Genomic DNA, 25335 nt, shown 5'->3' on the forward strand with positions numbered 1-25335 from the left:
GCAGATTATTGACAGACAGACAGACAGACAGGCAGACAGACAGACAGTGAGTGAACCTCCTCCTCTATCGGGACTTTTCACCTTTGTCTTCTTGAGTGTTTTGAAAAGATAAACAGATAAACGCTCACTAATCAAACCGCCTTTGACCCGCAGGATGAGCGGGGAAAACCGTGATTCCCACAGATGACAAAATCAAAATCGCTGATTAAAGCGCCCGCGATTTATCTTCGATCACAACAAATACCTCTCGTCAAAAACCTGTAATGGAGATGATTAATCGATCAGCCGTGTATCTGTGGTGTGTCTCCCTCCCTCTCTGTCTGTCCAGTGTTTTCCTTCTGCCTCGCACTCGATCTGACTCAGTCCGGGCAGAAGCAGCAGCGGGAGGAGGAGGAGGAGGAATGTTAGCCGGTTAGCTCACCCATCGACATCCAGTCCCTGGATTTAAAAAAACACGTCATTTTGTGGATTTAACTCTGGGCGTTAAAATGAATTTACTACCGTCTAATCCTCACGGGAACGGGCTCCTCTACGCCGGATTTAACCAGGATCACGGTGAGAAGCAGCAGCAGCTGCAGCAGCAGCACTTTTTCCTTCCTCCTTTTCCTCTCGAATGCTAAGTTTGCTGGAATCGTCGTGCAAGCTAGGCTAGAAACGTCGCTACTACACACCGATATAAACGCGTATAACCACTTAACCACAATATCAACTGTGTGTGTTATTGAATTCGCATTGTTTAGTGTATATCAATTCCAAAACAACGTCAATTAAAAGCGCTGACAATTGCGTTAAATTTAGATTGTGTTAGCTAGCTAACGCCAGCCAACACCTATGTCACCGACGCTAGCAAAGCAGGCTAACGTATGTATTTTTTGTTTTAGGATTTTTCTTCTAAATGACTTGTTGTTGCCAAGTTAGACGCGAATGAATGATTAAACTGTACTAAAATAACAGCACGTCAATGTCGTTAACGCAGCTAAAAGGCCAGCGTTGGCTAAATTCCATCATCATATACGATTGGAGCATTGGCTAACATTAGCCAGCTAGTTAGGCTAAGTTTGACAGTTTCTTCGGTGGTCGCTGGTTATTTATTTATCTTAAACCAATGTATTTCATTCAATATATTATATAATTTAGTGTTTAACTATGCGTAAGACGTACACGTGGTAGTTAGTCCGTTTATGTTTTTTTTTTTGTTTGTTTTTTAAATCAACTCATTTTCAAAACGTGTTTCCTTAACTATTATTTAAAATAAACATTTAGAGACACAAGGAAACATAAACAATATAAAATCCACAAAAGTTTCCCACTGATTTAAAAACTCTTAACACCAGCATGAGTGACCGGTGTATTTAAAATGTTAGTATACAAAAATATTGCGATATATAGTAAGGCTGCAGTGATTCGTCATTTTATTAAATGAATCGTCAACTATTTTGATAATTTATCATCAGCTTCTTAAATGTACAATTTTGGGGAATTGTTTTGCTCCATTTAACAAAAAAATCATTAAAACTTAATTTTGTTTTGAGAAATTAGTTAATTATGAAAAGGATAAATCTCAAGTTGCAGCCCTACTTCATGATGTATTGATTATTTGAAGTGCTGTATCTATGTTACATAATTTATATAGTTTGTGGACAGTGGTTTTTTTTTGCAGCAAGCTTTAGGTCATTTGTTTTACTAAACAAAGAATTCTGCAAGATATCATAACTGTCTTAATTTTGTTGTCAGACGTTTAAAGTTATGATTCTTGTAAAAAGACAGAGACAGACAAAAATACGGCTAAAACATCACGTCTCTGGTGGACGTTCTAATTTAATGAAATGATTGTTGTTAGAGGTCACTGTCAGACTCTGAAGGGTTTTTAACTTCACAAATGTCACTTCTGAGCGACTTTGTCCGTCCACAAACATCACCCGTTTCATATAAATCCCAGGTAAATCATTTGTCTTTTGCTGTCGCTGCACTGTGTCCTCTTCACTCACCATAAAATGTCCTCGAGAGTTTCACATTGTGTCAGACCATGAACTGTAAAGATGACTGATTGGTGCTTTTCACTTGTTTCTCTGCAGGATGCTTCGCCTGTGGAATGGAAAATGGATTCCGTGTTTACAACACGGATCCACTTAAAGAGAAGGAGAAACAAGGTAACAGCCTCTTTCTCTGTGTGTGTGTGTGTGTGTGTGTGTGTGTGTGTGTGTGTGTGTGTATGTGTATGTGTGAACTGGTAGAAAACAAAAATACACTTTGCAGCATCGTCATAGTCTCAACATTGTTCCCCATTTAAAAAAAAAAAAAGTGACTGAATATGTCATAGTAAAGGGCTTATCTGTGTCGGGCCGCAGCAATGAACTGATAATAAATCTAAATCTGACAATCAATTTAATGGCTTTTGGTGTTGTTTTTAAACAATTAAAACAAGTTTCGGTAGTTTTTCAGCTTCTTAAATGAGAATATTTTCTGGTTTCTTTGTGCCGTAAAACAAATAAATCAGTAAAATTGAATAGTTTTGGTTTGTGGACATAATTTCCAGTTAATCATTGTTAGTTGCAGCCTTTATATCTAAAGTTTTGATGGGTTGAAATTTAATTATCCAATGAATTTGGTCGGGACACTTTATTGTGAATAATGTTTCTACATATAATTCTGTTTCCTGGTGTTTATAAAGCATGTTAACTATTCCTTACTTTACTTTTGTACCATCTGCTGCTGTTACATTTAATTTTCTTAATTAGTCCCCAATAAAGGGTAATAATACTATATAATCACAGTAAAAAAGTAAAATAAAATTCCAAAAAGAAAACACTTAAAAATTGTGTTTTAAGCTCCCTATTGGTGTTTTTCTTGTTTTTGAAAGGTCATGCTGGTGGAATAGAGTTAAAACATACCAAAAAAATACACAACATCCTTCAAATAATGACTTTTTAAGGCTAAATCCTGGCTGTGAGTAAAGATACAAGTTTGCCTGGCTCATGTTTTGCAGGATTTAAAGCATTGGAGCTGCAGTTCTAAGAGTTCAGCTCATTATTGTCACTACATTTATTCTCATATTCTTAAATAAAAGCAGCCTGGTTTATGTTTGTTGTAAATCTACTGCCTGCAGGTTTTTCTGTTGATACATGACGTGGTTTATCCTGCTATATGTTGTTTTATCTCAATTTAATTATATGTACCTCCTCCAGACATTTATCATCTGAATAGCAATTTCATGTAAAAAACATGTCGTTTATTTAGCTTTCAACTCTAATTGAATTATTAATATGTGCTATTGGCTGTATGAGGATCTGTATTATTGTTCTCTTTCTAAGCTTTTCAGCTTAGGAGTGGAATAATAAAAGAAAACCTCACACCACAGAAACCTGCAGTGAAATGTGACAGAAATGCAACTCTTTAAAAACGCAGGAATACCAAGAGGAAGCTAAAAATAAAAAATACACGTCTCAGCAACGCGATGCTGCGCCGCCGTTACCTCTCTAACTCGTGAGATTTATGAGAAAAATAGCCCTTATAGTACAGATATTTGTTTCTGTTGTTGTGTCTTAATTGTGGATGAAAATGCAGAAGTGAATCATGGTCGCGCTTCCTGTCTGCGTTCACTCTGTGCAACATGAGAGAATGAAGTGCCACGCTGTAATCTGCCAGCATATTCATATACTTGTCATTTTTAAGCCTGTACGAGATCGTTTTATAGAGACGAAGAGATCGATTTCTGGGGGGCGGGAGATTCGTTCTGTAGCATCTGGAAATGTTGTGGAAAAGAAGAGGGAACTGTAGGACGGACACTCGTGGATTAATCTCGGCTTTTCCAGCTCTTTTCCCAAGAGCTCACGTTGACATGATCCAGAGACTTTAGAAAGAAGCTTGCAGGACTTTAAAGGTTCTTGGAAGTTCTGGAACTGTCTGCATTCCCGTGTCCGGACCTCAGATTCAGAGGAATCCAGTGGACTTGTAGTCATTGCAGAGCTCATAAAAACGCAGTGATGAGAGTTAAAACATGTTTAATAGGGAGCTCAGTTACTTGTCGTAGGTTTTTCATTATTTTCTCAAAAGGGTAAATAAATCCTCTCTTCTGAGGCGAACTCTGATTTTGAAAAATGCCACGATGTGGACTGAGAGCTGGATTTACAATGGCTCTGCGTATATAAGATTAGGCTCTATGATTTCCACAATACTGGAGAATGTGGACAGAATTTGCAGTGGTTTGAAATTGAAATTTGCTGCTAAAATTGGTGTGAAATATTCAAAAAGTTAAAAACGAATTTAGTAAGGTATTAAAACATATTTCATAGGGTCCTGTAAGAGGAGGGATGAGACACCAAAACTGTGAAGACTTGCCCCTGGATTAACAAAAACTGGTTTACACTTGAACTAGAAGTATGTTTGCACAGTAACATGTTTCTTTTTATTGACTTTTCAGAGTTCCTGGAGGGCGGAGTCGGCCACGTGGAGATGCTGTTCAGGTGTAATTATCTGGCGTTAGTGGGAGGAGGCAAGAAACCCAAGTATCCAACTAACAAAGGTTTGTGTTGTGTCACTGAACATGTCTCTACTTCTTATGCAGTAAAGTAAACTAAAAGTAACGGCTTTTTCTTGAATCATGGATGAACTAGAAAAGAAGTAGAAATGAATGTGCCTCAGCTAAAGTTTAATGTTTTATTTTTCTTGGCAGTGATGATCTGGGACGACCTGAAGAAGAAGACGGTTATTGAGATCGAGTTCTCGACAGAAGTCAAAGCTGTGAAGCTTCGACGTGACAGGTGACACTGAATATTATTTATATTTGCTTTACATGGAAAGAGAAAAAGTATGAAATGTTTATCATTAACAACAGTCGCTACCTGATTTGTCCCAGACATCCATTTTATCATTGGAATTCATGTCTCTGACGGTTGTGTGATGAAGTGGTGAACACATGAGAGGTTCTTCATCACTGATCCATCCTACTTTCACAGACGTTAATCGCTGTGTTGTTTTCTGGTGACGCATCAGATTAACGTTGTTCTTGGATCTTCTGGACACTTGCTAACCTCAGCGTTTGTGTGTCCTTTGTCCTCAGGATCGTCGTGGTCCTGGACTCTATGATCAAAGTGTTCACCTTTACCCACAACCCCCATCAGCTGCATGTCTTTGAGACCTGCTACAACCCCAAAGGTCAGACACGACGTCTCTGTCCACTGACAGACCTCAATACAACGGAAGCATTTCAACAATGCAGCTACATTTACACCTGCAATCAACACATTTATTCTACTTCTTCTACTACGTCTACATTTACACCTGCAATCAACACATTTATTCTACTTCTACGACTACGTCTACATTTACACCTGCAATCAACACATTTATTCTACTTCTTCTACTACGTCTACATTTACACCTGCAATCAACACATTTATTCTACTTCTTCTACTACGTCTACATTTACACTTGCAATCAACACATTTATTCTACTTCTACTACTACGTCTACATTTACACCTGCAATCAACACATTTATTCTACTTCTTCTACTACGTCTACATTTACACCTGCAATCAACACATTTATTCTACTTCTTCTACTACGTCTACATTTACACCTGCAATCAACACATTTATTCTACTTCCTCTACTACTACTACTTCTTCTACTACTCTACTTCTACTACTTCTTCTACTACTACTTCTACTTCTTCTACTACTTCCTCTACTACTACTACTACTACTACTACTTCCTCTACTACTACTACTACTTCTTCTACTACTTCTACTAATACTTCTTCTTCTACTACTTCTACTACTACTTCCTCTACTACTACTACTACTTCTTCTATACTTCTTCTACTACTTTGACTATCACTCCTCGCACTTCACCAGTGAGCACCAGCAGTCATGGATGGAGATGAAACAAATTCCAACATATTAACGTGGACGTGGCTTCACTCAACTCAATCAAAACCATGAAACCAATGTCGTTTCTCGTCTTCTTGTCTCGTCAGGTCTATGTGTGCTGTGTCCCAACAGCAATAACTCTCTGTTAGCGTTCCCGGGGACTCACTCGGGCCACGTTCAGATCGTGGACTTGGCCAACACAGAAAAGCCGCCCGTGGACATCCCCGCCCATGAGGGCTCGCTGTGCTGCATCGCTCTCAACCTGCAGGGCACGAGGATAGCTACTGCGTCAGAGAAAGTACGCCATGTGACATCACATTTGATTTAACGTTTAAGGAAGAAAAAACATGTACTGATGTGTGTGTGTGTGTGTGTGATCCTTGTGTCCACAGGGGACACTCATCAGGATTTTCGACACGTCCGCAGGCCAACTCATACAGGAGCTGAGACGAGGATCTCAGGCCGCCAACATTTACTGGTGAGTTTCTTTTTAAAAAACATATAAATCTGAACTAAAAGGTTCAGATTTTTACTCCATTTTACACTTTTTGTTTTTTACTACAAAACTGTACAACACATTTGTGCTGATGCTTAAAACCACCTACAGTCATAAACAAGTATCGCAACGGCCGTCCTTTGTGTCTTTAATCTCTATTGGTGAAGAAAGTCTTCTGAAAGCTTACGACTACAAATATGTGCAGTACACACATTTCTACTTACTCTACTACTACTTCTATTACTACTTTCTCTCCTTCTACTACTGCGCTTTCTTCTACTATTTACTCTACTACTAGTACTACTTTGTCTGCTGTTACTTCTTCTTTTTCTACTACTATGTCAGAACATACACAAGGATAAAGTAAAAAATCAAATACTTCTAACAATTTACCATGACTCACTAACTTCTAGCTAACGTCTTGCAAAGTCGTTCTTGTTTAGGTTTTTTTTTTTTCTTTTGTCCTTAAATCGTCTCATTCCTGGTTGTTTTTTCCAGCATTAACTTCAACCAGGACGCGTCCCTCATCTGTGTGTCCAGTGACCACGGCACCGTCCACATCTTTGCTGCAGAAGATCCCAAGAGGAACAAACAATCCAGGTCGGTTCCTGTGGTTTCCGTGACGTTGTCCTTCCGCTGAACATTGTCGGTATCTAAACTTTTGTTTCCTGCTTCTGTGTCTCTGTTTTTACAGTTTGGCTTCAGCCAGTTTTCTTCCCAAATACTTCAGCTCTAAATGGAGCTTCTCAAAGTTCCAGGTTCCCTCAGGTTCTCCCTGCGTGTGCGCCTTTGGAACCGAGCCCAACGCTGTCATAGGTGAGTGTGACGAAGAATTATTGACACTGAATTACAGACAAAGTGAGAACAACCGGTCTGATGACCATAGTTTACTTCCAAAGAAGACCCACAACAATCAAACCCCAATAATTATGCTGAGTCAGCATTCCAAACAACCACATAATGATCAGTTATCACCAATTATAGATTATAGTGTTCCGGTCAGAATGTCCGGGTGTCTTGTAATCAGTTTTAGCTGGATTTCCACCTCAAGCTCCCAACATCTGATTCCAAGATGGCTGCCACTTACAGTGCCTATCATAAGTATTCACCCCCTTGGATGTTTTACCCTTTTATTGCTTTTATAAATCAATCATGGTCAATAAAATTTGGCTTTTTTCACACAAAAATGTATTGGAAAAAACTCTTTAATGTCAAAGAAAACAGATTTCTATAAAGTAATGTCAATGAAACAACATTATATAAAGAACAATAATTTAATGCAACCTTTTAAAAAAAAGTCACTTTCTTCACCTTAAGGACAAAATTTGTACCTTCCTAAAATACTATTTTTTCTCTGCTCTTGTGTGTGTGTGGTCTGTGTTTACTGACTCATGCCCCCCCGTGCAGCTATATGTGCTGATGGCAGCTACTACAAGTTCCTGTTCAACCAGAAAGGGGAGTGTTCCCGAGACGTCTACGCCCAGTTCCTGGAGATGACGGATGACAAGATTTGATCTTTGACCTCCTCCTGCAGACGGAGATGTTTTCTGCGGTTTATCGCTTTTTTTTTCTTCTTCTCTTTAACCTTAAATTAAAATTTGAGGAGACAGGAAGTCGCATTTCTGACCTCGACAGACTCTGTAGACGAGCACGAGGACGACACGGATTTACCTCCCAAAAGCGAACACAAGAGAAAAGAGGGGGAACATGACAGTTTTTCTTTGAGACGTCTTCCGAGGAAATTTCTGAAAAAAATGGATGGCTATTTTTAATCGCACAGAAGATTCCGATTGATGCGATTTTGTCGACTAACACCGCCTAACTGTAGGGAGTGCCTCTGAGACTGGAGAGAATCTGTACGTATGAACACATTACTGTTGTCGCAGACAGTAAATCCACAGGTGTGTGTGCGTGTGTGTGTGTGTGTAAGATTGTGTATATAACTATGTACCATATTGGGTGTTTTTTCGCAAAGCGGCGTCAGATTGTGCGTTTGCGACGCCATAGTATTACTCGATCTTTCTTATATTCACTGTATAAACACAAGACATCGGACTAAACTGAACAAAATACTTAAACTTGTACAAACTAGTAGCAAAAGAGAACATAATTATTAACATGTATCTGTTTTCCGTCTTCCTTTTTTTTTCATACTTTGTGCAATATGATTGTTAAAAATCCTCGCTAAAGTTGAGTTTGTTTTTTCTACTCGCGTTAGAAAGTTTAGAGATTTATTTTTTTGGTGTGTGGGAAAAAATTAGGCTTTTTTCCACTTTTCTACCCCCCCTCCAACAAATGTTTCATATTAGAAACAACTAATTAAGTTCTAAACAGTTACCCATTTCGAACACTAGGTGGCTTGTTTTCCCATTTACAGTCTTTAACGTCTATCCAACCGCTGTTAGCTTTAGCTTCATATTTAGCGCACTGATTTTCTACAGAAGAAAGTTTGATTTAAAAAATTCTGCTTTTTTCGGATTCTTGCCCGAAATAACCACGTTTTCTAGCAGCAGCAGCCAAACGTTTCAAATCAAAATTTAAAAACACAAATTGCTAAGGCTGAAATGTAATTGTTCTACATTTTTATAACAATTAAAAATAATGTAAATGCATAAATGTTAGAAACAACTAACTGCGTTCGAAACAGTAACCCATTTCAAACACTAGGTGGCTCGTTCTCCCGTCTCCGGTCTTAAACGCCGAGTTAACCGAGCCGCTTTTAGCTTTAGCTTTCTGCCAAGAACGTGACCAAGCATTTTTTTCCCCTCTAAACTGTACAACTGTTTCTTTAAGAGTTTGTGACTGACCTGAACACAATTTGTACCCTCCTAAAATACTTTTAAATTTTTTTTTTAAAGATTCATAAATGCAACTTCAATCCTGATGATTGAAGAAAAAACAAAATTTTTAGCACATTAACACTTAAAATGCCAGGTTTTTTGCGCATATAAAAAAAACATAATACGCAACAAAATTATTATTATATTGAAGGAAGTCTGGAATGTTACTGACAACTGCATTATTATTACAAAAAAAATACCCTATCTGCGCCTTAAGTACAAAAATGTCCCATCATTTCTATGGACCTCTAATAAACAGCTGTTTCACTTTAAGTTCTTTTTTTTTTACTTACTTTCAGTTCTTTTTTTTTAAATCAAATTCAGTCCTGATCATAGTTAATAATGGGTCATTTTCTTCTACGCAAGGTAAAGAACGCATTAAGAAAAAAAAGGTTGCATCAGGGTTAAGACATTTTCAAATCTCAGTAAGACAGAGACAAAATATTGCTTCATATACCTTTAAATGGTCAGTGTGACTCATGTTGTGTCTGTAAACTGTCGCTAATACCATTGATTATTTCAGCTCATCAGGGAATTTGAAAGTGCTTTGCATAAAAATCAGAATTCACTTTAGTGTTTTTCTTTCCATCAGATTCACGTTGTTTCACCTGCAGGTCACACACACACACACACACACACACACACACACACACAGTGACCACAGCAGAGACACTGCACACAATGAAAAAACAACATCTTTCTGTCACAAACTCAGAATGATTGTAAATCCTACGTTTAAATTTGTAAATAAAATCTAACGTCTACTTTTACAGTCAAGTTTCATGGACTTTTTTATCGTCATCTTTGATGTCGTTTCACCTCTGCCTCTGTGGACACTCTCTCTGTATTTAAAGTTAGACTTAAAACTTTCCTTTTTGATAAAGCTTATTGTTAGAACTGGCTCAGGGAAACTAGACTGCTGAGGGATTTTCCTGTGGTGCACTCGCACTCACTCTCTCAGACTCAGGGTATGAATATGTCTTTTTGTATGTCATTAACCATGTCTCTTTCTCTCCCTAGTTTGTGTCTTTCCTTCCCTCTCTCTCTCTCTCTCGCTCTTTCTCTCTCTCTCTGTCTCTCTCTCCCTCCCTCTCTCTGTATCCTCATCTTGCAGGTTGCAGGATCCAGATCCAGTTTTCGAGGCTACATATCTTCACCATTTGAAGATGTCCGTGGTGGTGGGAAGGCTGCTGCCCACTGATGCCTAGTGCTTGCTCATTGTGTGAACTGTTGGGTTTCTCTGCTCTCCTTGATGTTGTCTATGTACAGGGCCTTGAGATAATGTATGTTATGATTTGGCGCTGTACAAATAAAATTGAATTGAATTGAATCAAGCTCTGTCTGATTCATTGCATTTTGTATGTACTGAAAGCTCAATGATGAGGTGTAAGAAGTTACAAAAGTCATAGTATAGTATGTTGTCGAAAATTTGACAAAAAAATCATACTTTAGTATGTCGTCCAAAATTTGACAAAAAAGTCACAGTATGGTATGTTGTCCAAAATTTGACAAAAAAGTCATACGTCTTCCAAAATTTAACAAAAAAGTCATACTTTAGTATGTCGTCCAAAATTTGACAAAAATTCATACTTTAGTATGTCGTCCAAAATATGACGAAAAGTCATAGTATAGTATGTCGTCCAAAATTTGACAAAAAAGTCATAGTATAGTATGTCGTCCAAAATTTGACAAAGAAGTCATAGTATAGTATGTTGTCCAAAATTTAACAAAAAAGTCACAGTATGGTATGTTGTCCAAAATTTGACAAAAAAGTCATACGTCGTCCAAAATTTTACAAAAAAGTCATACTTTAGTATGTCGTCCAAAATTTGACAAAATAGTCATACTTTAGTATGTCGTCCAAAATTTGACAAAATAGTCATACTTTAGTATGTCGTCCAAAATTTGACAAAAAAGTCATAGTATAGTATGTCGTCCAAAATTTGACAAAAAAGTCATAGTATAGTATGTCGTCCAAAATTTGACAAAAAAGTCATACTTTAGTATGTCGTCCAAAATTTGACAAAATAGTCATAGTATAGTATGTCGTCCAAAATTTGACAAAAAGTCATAGTATAGCATGTCGTCCAAAATTTGACATAAAAGTCATAGTATAGCATGTCGTCCAAAATTTGACAAAAAGGTCATACTATAGTATGTCGTCCAAAATTTGACAAAAAGGTCATAGTATAGCATGTCGTCCAAAATTTGACAAAAAAGTCATACTTTAGTATGTCGTCCAAAAATTGACATAAAAGTCATAGTATAGCATGTCGTCCAAAATTTGACAAAAAGGTCATAGTATAGCATGTCGTCCAAAATTTGACAAAAAGGTCATAGTATAGTATGTCGTGCAAAATTTGACATAAAAGTCATAGTATAGTATGTCGTCCAAAATTTGACTAAAAAGTCATAGTATAGTATGTCGTCCAAAATTTGACAAAAAAGTCATAGTTTAGTATGTCGTCCAAAATTTGACAAAAATCATAGTATAGTATGTCGTCCAAAATTTGAGAAAAAGTCATAGTATAGCATGTCTTTCCAAATTTGACCAAAAAGTCATAGTATAGTATGTCGTCCAAAATTTGACTAAAAAGTCATAGTATAGCATGTCGTCCAAAATTTGACATAAAGGTCACAGTATAGTATGTCGTCCAAAATTTGACAAAAAGGTCACAGTATAGTATGTCGTCCAAAATTTGAAAAAATAGTCATAGTATAGTATGTCGTCCAAAATTTGACAAAAAAGTCATAGTATAGTATGTCGTCCAAAATTTGACAAAAAGGTCATAGTATAGTATGTCGTCCAAAATTTGACAAAAAAGTCATACTTTAGTGTCGTCCAAAATTTGACAAAAAAGTCATAGTATAGTATGTCGTCCAAAATTTGACAAAAAGTCATAGTATAGCATGTCTTTCCAAATTTGACCAAAAAGTCATAGTATAGTATGTCGTCCAAAATTTGACTAAAAAGTCATAGTATAGCATGTCGTCCAAAATTTGACATAAAAGTCATAGTATAGCATGTCTTTCCAAATTTGACCAAAAAGTCATAGTATAGTATGTCGTCCAAAATTTGACAAAAAAGTCATAGTATAGTATGTCGTCCAAAATTTGACAAAAAGGTCATAGTATAGTATGTCGTCCAAAATTTGACAAAAAAGTCATACTTTAGTATGTCGTCCCAAATTTGATGAAGTCATAGTATAGTATGTCGTCCAAAATTTGACAAAAAAGTCATACTTTAGTATGTCGTCAAAATTTGACAAAAAAGTCATAGTATAGTATGTCGTCCAAAATTTGACAAAAAAGTCATAGTATAGTATGTCGTCCAAAATTTGACAAAAAGGTCATAGTATAGCATGTCGTCCAAAATTTGACAAAAAAGTCATAGTATAGTATGTCGTCCAAAATTTGACAAAAAAGTCATAGTATAGCATGTCTTTCCAAATTTGACCAAAAAGTCATAGTATAGTATGTCGTCCAAAATTTGACAAAAAGTCATAGTATAGCATGTCTTTCCAAATTTGACCGAAAGTCATAGTATAGTATGTCGTCCAAAATTTGACAAAAAAGTCATAGTATAGTATGTCGCCCAAAATTTGACAAAAAAGTCATAGTATAGTATGTCGTCCAAAATTTGACAAAAAGTCATAGTATAGCATGTCTTTCCAAATTTGACCAAAAAGTCATAGTATAGTATGTCGTCCAAAATTTGACAAAAAAGTCATAGTATAGTATGTCGTCCAAAATTTGACAATAAGGTCATAGTATAGTATGTCGTCCAAAATTTGACAAAAAAGTCATACTTTAGTATGTCGTCCAAAATTTGACAAAATAGTCATAGTATAGTATGTCGTCCAAAATTTGACAAAAAGGTCATAGTAGAGCATGTCGTCCAAAATTTGACAAAAAAGTCATACTTTAGTATGTCGTCCAAAATTTGACAAAAAAGTCATAGTATAGCATGTCGTCCAAAATTTGACAAAAAAGTCATAGTATAGTATGTCGTCCAAAATTTGACTAAAAAGTCATAGTATAGTATGTCGTCCAAAATTTGACAAAAAAGTCATACTTTAGTATGTCGTCCAAAATTTGACAAAAATCATAGTATAGTATGTCTTCCGTAATTTGACAAAAAGTCATAGTATAGCATATCTTTCCAAATTTGACCAAAAAGTCATAGTATAGTATGTCGTCCAAAATTTGACTAAAAAGTCATAGTATAACATGTCGTCCAAAATTTGACATAAAAGTCATAGTATAGCATGTCGTCCAAAATTTGACAAAAAAGTCATAGTAGTATGTCGTCCAAAATTTGACAAAAAAGTCATAGTATAGTATGTTGTCCAAAATTTGACAAAAAGTCATAGTATAGTATGTCGCCCAAAATTTGACAAAAAAGTCATAGTATAGCATGTCGTCCAAAATTTGACAAAAAAGTCATAGTATAGTATGTCGTCCAAAATTTGACAAAAAAGTCATAGTATAGTATGTCGTCCAAAATTTGACAAAAAGTCATAGTATAGCATGTCTTTCCAAATTTGACCAAAAAGTCATAGTATAGTATGTCGTCCAAAATTTGACAAAAAAGTCATAGTATAGTATGTCGCCCAAAATTTGACAAAAAAGTCATAGTATAGTATGTCGTCCAAAATTTGACAAAAAGTCATAGTATAGCATGTCTTTCCAAATTTGACCAAAAAGTCATAGTATAGTATGTCGTCCAAAATTTGACAAAAAAGTCATAGTATAGTATGTCGTCCAAAATTTGACAAAAAGGTCATAGTATAGCATGTCGTCCAAAATTTGACATAAAAGTCATAGTATAGCATGTCGTCCAAAATTTGACAAAATAGTCATAGTATAGTATGTCGTCCAAAATTTGACAAAAAGGTCAAAGTAGAGCATGTCGTCCAAAATTTGACAAAAAAGTCATACTTTAGTATGTCGTCCAAAATTTGACAAAAAAGTCATAGTATAGCATGTCGTCCAAAATTTGACAAAAAAGTCATAGTATAGTATGTCGTCCAAAATTTGACTAAAAAGTCATAGTATAGTATGTCGTCCAAAATTTGACAAAAAAGTCATACTTTAGCATATCTTTCCAAATTTGACCAAAAAGTCATAGTATAGTATGTCGTCCAAAATTTGACTAAAAAGTCATAATATAACATGTCGTCCAAAATTTGACATAAAAGTCATAGTATAGCATGTCGTCCAAAATTTGACAAAAAAGTCATAGTAGTATGTCGTCCAAAATTTGACAAAAAAGTCATAGTATAGTATGTTGTCCAAAATTTGACAAAAAGTCATAGTATAGCATGTCTTTCCAAATTTGACCAAAAAGTCATAGTATAGTATGTCGTCCAAAATTTGACAAAAAAGTCATAGTATGACAATGTCATCCAAAATTTGACAAAAAGGTCATAGTATAGTATGTCGCCCAAAATTTGACAAAAAAGTCATAGTATAGCATGTCGTCCAAAATTTGACATAAAAGTCATAGTATAGCATGTCGTCCAAAATTTGACAAAAAAGTCATAGTATAGCATGTCGTCCAAAATTTGACGAAAAAGTCATAGTATAGTATGTCGTCCAAAATTTGACAAAAAAGTCATAGTATAGTATGTCGTCCATAATTTGACAAAAAGTCATAGTATAGCATGTCTTTCCAAATTTGACCAAAAAGTCATAGTATAGTATGTCGTCCAAAATTTGACGAAGTCATAGTATAGTATGTCGTCAAAAATTTGACAAAAAAGTCATAGTGTAGTATGTCGTCCAAAATTTGACAAAAAGTCATAGTATAGCATGTCTTTCCAAATTTGACAAAAAGTCATAGTATAGTATGTCGTCCAAAATTTGACAAAAAAGTCATAGTATAGTATGTCGTCCAAAATTTGACAAAAAGGTCATAGTATAGCATGTCGTCCAAAATTTGACATAAAAGTCATAGTATAGCATGTCGTCCAAAATTTGACAAAAAGGTCATAGTATAGCATGTCGTCCAAAATTTGACTAAAAAGTCATAGTATAGTATGTCGTCCAAAATTTGACAAAAAAGTCATACTTTAGTATGTCGTCCAAAATTTGACAAAAATCATAGTATAGTATGTCTTCCAAAATTTGACAAAAAGTCATAGTATAGCATATCTTTCCAAATTTGACCAAAAAGTCATAGTATAGTATGTCGTCCAAAATTTGACTAAAAAGTCATAGTATAACATGTCGTCCAAAATTTGACATAAAAGTCATAGTATAGCATGTCGTCCAAAATTTGACAAAAAAGTCATAGTAGTATGTCGTCCAAAATTTGACAAAAAAGTCATAGTATAGTATGTTGTCCAAAATTTGACAAAAAGTCATAGTATAGCATGTCTTTCCAAATTTGACCAAAAAGTCATAGTATAGTATGTCGTCCAAAATTTGACAAAAAAGTCATAGTATGACAATGTCGTCCAAAATTTGACAAAAAGGTCATAGTATAGTATGTCGCCCAAAATTTGACAAAAAAGTCATAGTATAGCATGTCGTCCAAAATTTGACATAAAAGTCATAGTATAGCATGTCGTCCAAAATTTGACAAAAAAGTCATAGTATAGTATGTCGTCCAAAATTTGACAAAAAGGTCATAGTATAGCATGTCGTCCAAAATTTGACATAAAAGTCATAGTATAGCATGTCGTCCAAAATTTGACAAAAAAGTCATAGTATAGTATGTCGTCCAAAATTTGACAAAAAAGTCATAGTATAGTATGTCGTCCAAAATTTGACAAAAAGTCATAGTATAGCATGTCTTTCCAAATTTGACCAAAAAGTCATAGTATAGTATGTCGTCCAAAATTTGACAAAAAAGTCATAGTATAGTATGTCGTCCAAAATTTGACAAAAAAGTCATAGTTTAGTATGTCGTCCAAAATTTGACAAAAAGTCATAGTATAGCATGTCTTTCCAAATTGACCAAAAAGTCATAGTATAGTATGTCGTCCAAAATTTGACAAAAAAGTCATAGTATAGTATGTCGTCCAAAATTTGACAATAAGGTCATAGTATAGTATGTCGTCCAAAATTTGACAAAAAAGTCATACTTTAGTATGTCGTCCAAAATTTGACAAAATAGTCATAGTATAGTATGTCGTCCAAAATTTGACAAAAAGGTCATAGTAGAGCATGTCGTCCAAAATTTGACAAAAAAGTCATACTTTAGTATGTCGTCCAAAATTTGACAAAAAAGTCATAGTATAGCATGTCGTCCAAAATTTGACAAAAAAGTCATAGTATAGTATGTCGTCCAAAATTTGACTAAAAAGTCATAGTATAGTATGTCGTCCAAAATTTGACAAAAAAGTCATACTTTAGCATATCTTTCCAAATTTGACCAAAAAGTCATAGTATAGTATGTCGTCCAAAATTTGACTAAAAAGTCATAGTATAAAATGTCGTCCAAAATTTGACATAAAAGTCATAGTATAGCATGTCGTCCAAAATTTGACAAAAAAGTCATAGTAGTATGTCGTCCAAAATTTGACAAAAAAGTCATAGTATAGTATGTTGTCCAAAATTTGACAAAAAGTCATAGTATAGCATGTCTTTCCAAATTTGACCAAAAAGTCATAGTATAGTATGTCGTCCAAAATTTGACAAAAAAGTCATAGTATGACAATGTCATCCAAAATTTGACAAAAAGGTCATAGTATAGTATGTCGCCCAAAATTTGACAAAAAAGTCATAGTATAGCATGTCGTCCAAAATTTGACATAAAAGTCATAGTATAGCATGTCGTCCAAAATTTGACAAAAAAGTCATAGTATAGCATGTCGTCCAAAATTTGACGAAAAAGTCATAGTATAGTATGTCGTCCAAAATTTGACAAAAAAGTCATAGTATAGCATGTCGTCCAAAATTTGACAAAAAAGTCATAGTAGTATGTCGTCCAAAATTTGACAAAAAAGTCATAGTATAGTATGTTGTCCAAAATTTGACAAAAAGTCATAGTATAGCATGTCTTTCCAAATTTGACCAAAAAGTCATAGTATAGTATGTCGTCCAAAATTTGACAAAAAAGTCATAGTATGACAATGTCGTCCAAAATTTGACAAAAAGGTCATAGTATAGTATGTCGCCCAAAATTTGACAAAAAAGTCATAGTATAGCATGTCGTCCAAAATTTGACATAAAAGTCATAGTATAGCATGTCGTCCAAAATTTGACAAAAAAGTCATAGTATAGTATGTCGTCCAAAATTTGACAAAAAGGTCATAGTATAGCATGTCGTCCAAAATTTGACATAAAAGTCATAGTATAGCATGTCGTCCAAAATTTGACAAAAAAGTCATAGTATAGTATGTCGTCCAAAATTTGACAAAAAAGTCATAGTATAGTATGTCGTCCAAAATTTGACAAAAAGTCATAGTATAGCATGTCTTTCCAAATTTGACCAAAAAGTCATAGTATAGTATGTCGTCCAAAATTTGACAAAAAAGTCATAGTATAGTATGTCGCCCAAAATTTGACAAAAAAGTCATAGTTTAGTATGTCGTCCAAAATTTGACAAAAAGTCATAGTATAGCATGTCTTTCCAAATTTGACCAAAAAGTCATAGTATAGTATGTCGTCCAAAATTTGACAAAAAAGTCATAGTATAGTATGTCGTCCAAAATTTGACAATAAGGTCATAGTATAGTATGTCGTCCAAAATTTGACAAAAAAGTCATACTTTAGTATGTCGTCCAAAATTTGACAAAATAGTCATAGTATAGTATGTCGTCCAAAATTTGACAAAAAGGTCATAGTAGAGCATGTCGTCCAAAATTTGACAAAAAAGTCATACTTTAGTATGTCGTCCAAAATTTGACAAAAAAGTCATAGTATAGCATGTCGTCCAAAATTTGACAAAAAAGTCATAGTATAGTATGTCGTCCAAAATTTGACTAAAAAGTCATAGTATAGTATGTCGTCCAAAATTTGACAAAAAAGTCATACTTTAGCATATCTTTCCAAATTTGACCAAAAAGTCATAGTATAGTATGTCGTCCAAAATTTGACTAAAAAGTCATAGTATAACATGTCGTCCAAAATTTGACATAAAAGTCATAGTATAGCATGTCGTCCAAAATTTGACAAAAAAGTCATAGTAGTATGTCGTCCAAAATTTGACAAAAAAGTCATAGTATAGTATGTTGTCCAAAATTTGACAAAAAGTCATAGTATAGCATGTCTTTCCAAATTTGACCAAAAAGTCATAGTATAGTATGTCGTCCAAAATTTGACAAAAAAGTCATAGTATGACAATGTCATCCAAAATTTGACAAAAAGGTCATAGTATAGTATGTCGCCCAAAATTTGACAAAAAAGTCATAGTATAGCATGTCGTCCAAAATTTGACATAAAAGTCATAGTATAGCATGTCGTCCAAAATTTGACAAAAAAGTCATAGTATAGCATGTCGTCCAAAATTTGACGAAAAAGTCATAGTATAGTATGTCGTCCAAAATTTGACAAAAAAGTCATAGTATAGTATGTCGTCCATAATTTGACAAAAAGTCATAGTATAGCATGTCTTTCCAAATTTGACAAAAAGTCATAGTATAGTATGTCGTCCAAAATTTGACAAAAAAGTCATAGTATAGTATGTCGTCCAAAATTTGACAAAAAGGTCATAGTATAGCATGTCGTCCAAAATTTGACATAAAAGTCATAGTATAGTATGTCGTCCAAAATTTGACAAAAAGGTCATACTTTAGTATGTCGTCCAAAATTTGACAAAAATCATAGTATAGTATGTCTTCCAAAATTTGACAAAAAGTCATAGTATAGCATATCTTTCCAAATTTGACCAAAAAGTCATAGTATAGTATGTCGTCCAAAATTTGACTAAAAAGTCATAGTATAACATGTCGTCCAAAATTTGACATAAAAGTCATAGTATAGCATGTCGTCCAAAATTTGACAAAAAAGTCATAGTAGTATGTCGTCCAAAATTTGACAAAAAAGTCATAGTATAGTATGTTGTCCAAAATTTGACAAAAAGTCATAGTATAGCATGTCTTTCCAAATTTGACCAAAAAGTCATAGTATAGTATGTCGTCCAAAATTTGACAAAAAAGTCATAGTATGACAATGTCGTCCAAAATTTGACAAAAAGGTCATAGTATAGTATGTCGCCCAAAATTTGACAAAAAAGTCATAGTATAGCATGTCGTCCAAAATTTGACATAAAAGTCATAGTATAGCATGTCGTCCAAATTTGACAAAAAAAGTCATAGTATAAGTATGTCGTCCAAATTTGACAAAAAGGTCATAGTATAGCATGTCGTCCAAAATTTGACATAAAAGTCATAGTATAGCATGTCGTCCAAAATTTGACAAAAAAGTCATAGTATAGTATGTCGTCCAAAATTTGACAAAAAAGTCATAGTATAGTATGTCGTCCAAAATTTGACAAAAAGTCATAGTATAGCATGTCTTTCCAAATTTGACCAAAAAGTCATAGTATAGTATGTCGTCCAAAATTTGACAAAAAAGTCATAGTATAGTATGTCGCCCAAAATTTGACAAAAAAAGTCATAGTTTAGTATGTCGTCCAAAATTTGACAAAAAGTCATAGTATAGCATGTCTTTCCAAATTTGACCAAAAAGTCATAGTATAGTATGTCGTCCAAAATTTGACAAAAAAGTCATAGTATAGTATGTCGTCCAAAATTTGACAATAAGGTCATAGTATAGTATGTCGTCCAAAATTTGACAAAAAAGTCATACTTTAGTATGTCGTCCAAAATTTGACAAAATAGTCATAGTATAGTATGTCGTCCAAAATTTGACAAAAAGGTCATAGTAGAGCATGTCGTCCAAAATTTGACAAAAAAGTCATACTTTAGTATGTCGTCCAAAATTTGACAAAAAAGTCATAGTATAGCATGTCGTCCAAAATTTGACAAAAAAGTCATAGTATAGTATGTCGTCCAAAATTTGACTAAAAAGTCATAGTATAGTATGTCGTCCAAATTTGACAAAAAAGTCATACTTTAGCATATCTTTCCAAATTTGACCAAAAAGTCATAGTATAGTATGTCGTCCAAAATTTGACTAAAAAGTCATAGTATAACATGTCGTCCAAATTTGACATAAAAGTCATAGTATAGCATGTCGTCCAAAATTTGACAAAAAAGTCATAGTAGTATGTCGTCCAAAATTTGACAAAAAAGTCATAGAATAGTATGTTGTCCAAAATTTGACAAAAAGTCATAGTATAGCATGTCTTTCCAAATTTGACCAAAAAGTCATAGTATAGTATGTCGTCCAAAATTTGACAAAAAAGTCATAGTATGACAATGTCATCCAAAATTTGACAAAAAGGTCATAGTATAGTATGTCGCCCAAAATTTGACAAAAAAGTCATAGTATAGCATGTCGTCCAAAATTTGACATAAAAGTCATAGTATAGCATGTCGTCCAAAATTTGACAAAAAAGTCATAGTATAGCATGTCGTCCAAAATTTGACGAAAAAGTCATAGTATAGTATGTCGTCCAAAATTTGACAAAAAAGTCATAGTATAGTATGTCGTCCATAATTTGACAAAAAGTCATAGTATAGCATGTCTTTCCAAATTTGACCAAAAAGTCATAGTATAGTATGTCGTCCAAAATTTGACGAAGTCATAGTATAGTATGTCGTCAAAAATTTGACAAAAAAGTCATAGTGTAGTATGTCGTCCAAAATTTGACAAAAAGTCATAGTATAGCATGTCTTTCCAAATTTGACAAAAAGTCATAGTATAGTATGTCGTCCAAAATTTGACAAAAAAGTCATAGTATAGTATGTCGTCCAAAATTTGACAAAAAGGTCATAGTATAGCATGTCGTCCAAAATTTGACATAAAAGTCATAGTATAGCATGTCGTCCAAAATTTGACAAAAAGGTCATAGTATAGCATGTCGTCCAAAATTTGACAAAAAGGTCATAGTATAGTATGTCGTCCAAAATTTGACGAAAAGTCATACTTTAGTATGTCGTCCAAAATTTGACGAAAAGTCATACTATAGTATGTCGTCCAAAATTTGACAAAAAGGTCATAGTAGAGCATGTCGTCCAAAATTTGACAAAAAAGTCATACTTTAGTATGTCGTCCAAAATTTGACAAAAAAGTCATAGTATAGCATGTCGTCCAAAATTTGACAAAAAGTCATACTTTAGTATGTCGTCCAAAATTTGACTAAAAAGTCATAGTATAGCATGTCGTCCAAATTTGACATAAAAGTCATAGTATAGCATGTCGTCCAAAATTTGACAAAAAAGTCATAGTATAGCATATCTTTCCAAATTTGACCAAAAAGTCATAGTATAGTATGTCGTCCAAAATTTGACTAAAAAGTCATAGTATAACATGTCGTCCAAAATTTGACATAAAAGTCATAGTATAGCATGTCGTCCAAAATTTGACAAAAAAGTCATAGTAGTATGTCGTCCAAAATTTGACAAAAAAGTCATAGAATAGTATGTTGTCCAAAATTTGACAAAAAGTCATAGTATAGCATGTCTTTCCAAATTTGACCAAAAAGTCATAGTATAGTATGTCGTCCAAAATTTGACAAAAAAGTCATAGTATGACAATGTCATCCAAAATTTGACAAAAAGGTCATAGTATAGTATGTCGCCCAAAATTTGACAAAAAAGTCATAGTATAGCATGTCGTCCAAAATTTGACATAAAAGTCATAGTATAGCATGTCGTCCAAAATTTGACAAAAAAGTCATAGTATAGCATGTCGTCCAAAATTTGACGAAAAAGTCATAGTATAGTATGTCGTCCAAAATTTGACAAAAAAGTCATAGTATAGTATGTCGTCCATAATTTGACAAAAAGTCATAGTATAGCATGTCTTTCCAAATTTGACCAAAAAGTCATAGTATAGTATGTCGTCCAAAATTTGACGAAGTCATAGTATAGTATGTCGTCAAAAATTTGACAAAAAAGTCATAGTGTAGTATGTCGTCCAAAATTTGACAAAAAGTCATAGTATAGCATGTCTTTCCAAATTTGACAAAAAGTCATAGTATAGTATGTCGTCCAAAATTTGACAAAAAAGTCATAGTATAGTATGTCGTCCAAAATTTGACAAAAGGTCATAGTATAGCATGTCGTCCAAAATTTGACATAAAAGTCATAGTATAGCATGTCGTCCAAAATTTGACATAAAAGTCATAGTATAGCATGTCGTCCAAAATTTGACAAAAAGGTCATAGTATAGCATGTCGTCCAAAATTTGACAAAAAGGTCATAGTATAGTATGTCGTCCAAAATTTGACGAAAAGTCATACTTTAGTATGTCGTCCAAAATTTGACGAAAAGTCATACTATAGTATGTCGTCCAAAATTTGACAAAAAGGTCATAGTAGAGCATGTCGTCCAAAATTTGACAAAAAAGTCATACTTTAGTATGTCGTCCAAAATTCGACAAAAAAGTCATAGTATAGCATGTCGTCCAAAATTTGACAAAAAGTCATACTTTAGTATGTCGTCCAAAATTTGACTAAAAAGTCATAGTATAGCATGTCGTCCAAAATTTGACATAAAAGTCATAGTATAGCATGTCGTCCAAAATTTGACAAAAAAGTCATAGTATAGCATGTCATCCAAAATTTGACAAAAAGGTCATAGTATAGTATGTCGTCCAAAATTTGACATAAAAGTCATAGTATAGCATGTCGTCCAAAATTTGACATAAAAGTCAAAGTATAGCATGTCGTCCAAAATTTGACAAAAAAGTCATAGTATAGTATGTCGTCCAAAATTTGACAAAAAAGTCATAGTATAGTATGTCGTCCAAAATTTGACAAAAAGTCATAGTATAGCATGTCTTTCCAAATTTGACCAAAAAGTCATAGTATAGTATGTCGTCCAAAATTTGACAAAAAAGTCATAGTATAGTATGTCGCCCAAAATTTGACAAAAAAGTCATAGTATAGTATGTCGTCCAAAATTTGACAAAAAAGTCATAGTATAGTATGTCGTCCAAAATTTGACAAAAAGTCATAGTATAGCATGTCTTTCCAAATTTGACCAAAAAGTCATAGTATAGTATGTCGTCCAAAATTTGACAAAAAAGTCATAGTATAGTATGTCGCCCAAAATTTGACAAAAAAGTCATAGTTTAGTATGTCGTCCAAAATTTGACAAAAAGTCATAGTATAGCATGTCTTTCCAAATTTGACCAAAAAGTCATAGTATAGTATGTCGTCCAAAATTTGACAAAAAAGTCATAGTATAGTATGTCGTCCAAAATTTGACAAAAAGGTCATAGTATAGTATGTCGTCCAAAATTTGACAAAAAAGTCATACTTTAGTATGTCGTCCAAAATTTGACAAAATAGTCATAGTATAGTATGTCGTCCAAAATTTGACAAAAAGGTCATAGTAGAGCATGTCGTCCAAATTTGACAAAAAAGTCATACTTTAGTATGTCGTCCAAAATTTGACAAAAAAGTCATAGTATAGCATGTCGTCCAAAATTTGACAAAAAAGTCATAGTATAGTATGTCGTCCAAAATTTGACTAAAAAGTCATAGTATAGTATGTCGTCCAAAATTTGACAAAAAAGTCATACTTTAGCATATCTTTCCAAATTTGACCAAAAAGTCATAGTATAGTATGTCGTCCAAAATTTGACTAAAAAGTCATAGTATAACATGTCGTCCAAAATTTGACATAAAAGTCATAGTATAGCATGTCGTCCAAAATTTGACAAAAAAGTCATAGTAGTATGTCGTCCAAAATTTGACAAAAAAGTCATAGTATAGTATGTTGTCCAAAATTTGACAAAAAGTCATAGTATAGCATGTCTTTCCAAATTTGACCAAAAAGTCATAGTATAGTATGTCGTCCAAAATTTGACAAAAAAGTCATAGTATGACAATGTCATCCAAAATTTGACAAAAAGGTCATAGTATAGTATGTCGCCCAAAATTTGACAAAAAAGTCATAGTATAGCATGTCGTCCAAAATTTGACATAAAAGTCATAGTATAGCATGTCGTCCAAAATTTGACAAAAAAGTCATAGTATAGCATGTCGTCCAAAATTTGACGAAAAAGTCATAGTATAGTATGTCGTCCAAAATTTGACAAAAAAGTCATAGTATAGTATGTCGTCCATAATTTGACAAAAAGTCATAGTATAGCATGTCTTTCCAAATTTGACCAAAAAGTCATAGTATAGTATGTCGTCCAAAATTTGACGAAGTCATAGTATAGTATGTCGTCAAAAATTTGACAAAAAAGTCATAGTGTAGTATGTCGTCCAAAATTTGACAAAAAGTCATAGTATAGCATGTCTTTCCAAATTTGACAAAAAGTCATAGTATAGTATGTCGTCCAAAATTTGACAAAAAAGTCATAGTATAGTATGTCGTCCAAAATTTGACAAAAAGGTCATAGTATAGCATGTCGTCCAAAATTTGACATAAAAGTCATAGTATAGCATGTCGTCCAAAATTTGACAAAAAGGTCATAGTATAGCATGTCGTCCAAAATTTGACAAAAAGGTCATAGTATAGTATGTCGTCCAAAATTTGACGAAAAGTCATACTTTAGTATGTCGTCCAAAATTTGACGAAAAGTCATACTATAGTATGTCGTCCAAAATTTGACAAAAAGGTCATAGTAGAGCATGTCGTCCAAAATTTGACAAAAAAGTCATACTTTAGTATGTCGTCCAAAATTTGACAAAAAAGTCATAGTATAGCATGTCGTCCAAAATTTGACAAAAAAGTCATAGTATAGTATGTCGTCCAAAATTTGACAAAAAGTCATAGTATAGCATGTCTTTCCAAATTTGACCAAAAAGTCATAGTATAGTATGTCGTCCAAAATTTGACAAAAAAGTCATAGTATAGTATGTCGCCCAAAATTTGACAAAAAAGTCATAGTATAGTATGTCGTCCAAAATTTGACAAAAAGTCATAGTATAGCATGTCTTTCCAAATTTGACCAAAAAGTCATAGTATAGTATGTCGTCCAAAATTTGACAAAAAGGTCATAGTATAGTATGTCGTCCAAAATTTGACAAAAAAGTCATACTTTAGTATGTCGTCCAAAATTTGACAAAATAGTCATAGTATAGTATGTCGT

At 33.8% G+C, this 25335-nt stretch overlaps 1 protein-coding gene across 1 annotated transcript; it reads left to right on the forward strand.

Annotated features, from left to right (window-relative positions):
- Nucleotides 1-74: 74 nt before the first annotated feature.
- On the forward strand, nucleotides 75-9979 carry wdr45b (WD repeat domain 45B). The gene is made up of 10 exons (XM_058620289.1): nucleotides 75-555; nucleotides 2076-2150; nucleotides 4421-4522; nucleotides 4673-4760; nucleotides 5060-5154; nucleotides 5979-6169; nucleotides 6264-6349; nucleotides 6866-6967; nucleotides 7062-7183; nucleotides 7775-9979. Exons 1-10 carry the CDS (start codon nucleotides 489-491, stop codon nucleotides 7879-7881), a joined length of 1035 nt encoding a protein of 344 aa, XP_058476272.1. The 5' UTR covers nucleotides 75-488; the 3' UTR covers nucleotides 7882-9979.
- Nucleotides 9980-25335: the final 15356 nt, after the last annotated feature.

This window comes from Solea solea, chromosome 21, assembly GCF_958295425.1.
Source record: "Solea solea chromosome 21, fSolSol10.1, whole genome shotgun sequence".
In the NCBI taxonomy this organism is placed as follows: Eukaryota; Metazoa; Chordata; class Actinopteri; order Pleuronectiformes; family Soleidae; genus Solea; species Solea solea.

Coding starts and splice junctions, on each gene's coding strand:
- wdr45b (XM_058620289.1), top strand. CDS start 489: ATGAATTTACTACCGTCTAATCCTCACGGGAACGGGCTCCTCTACGCC. Junction 5,155..5,978: donor GACCTGCTACAACCCCAAAG/GTCAGACACGAC, acceptor TTGTCTCGTCAG/GTCTATGTGTGCTGTGTCCC. Junction 6,350..6,865: donor CAGGCCGCCAACATTTACTG/GTGAGTTTCTTT, acceptor TGTTTTTTCCAG/CATTAACTTCAACCAGGACG.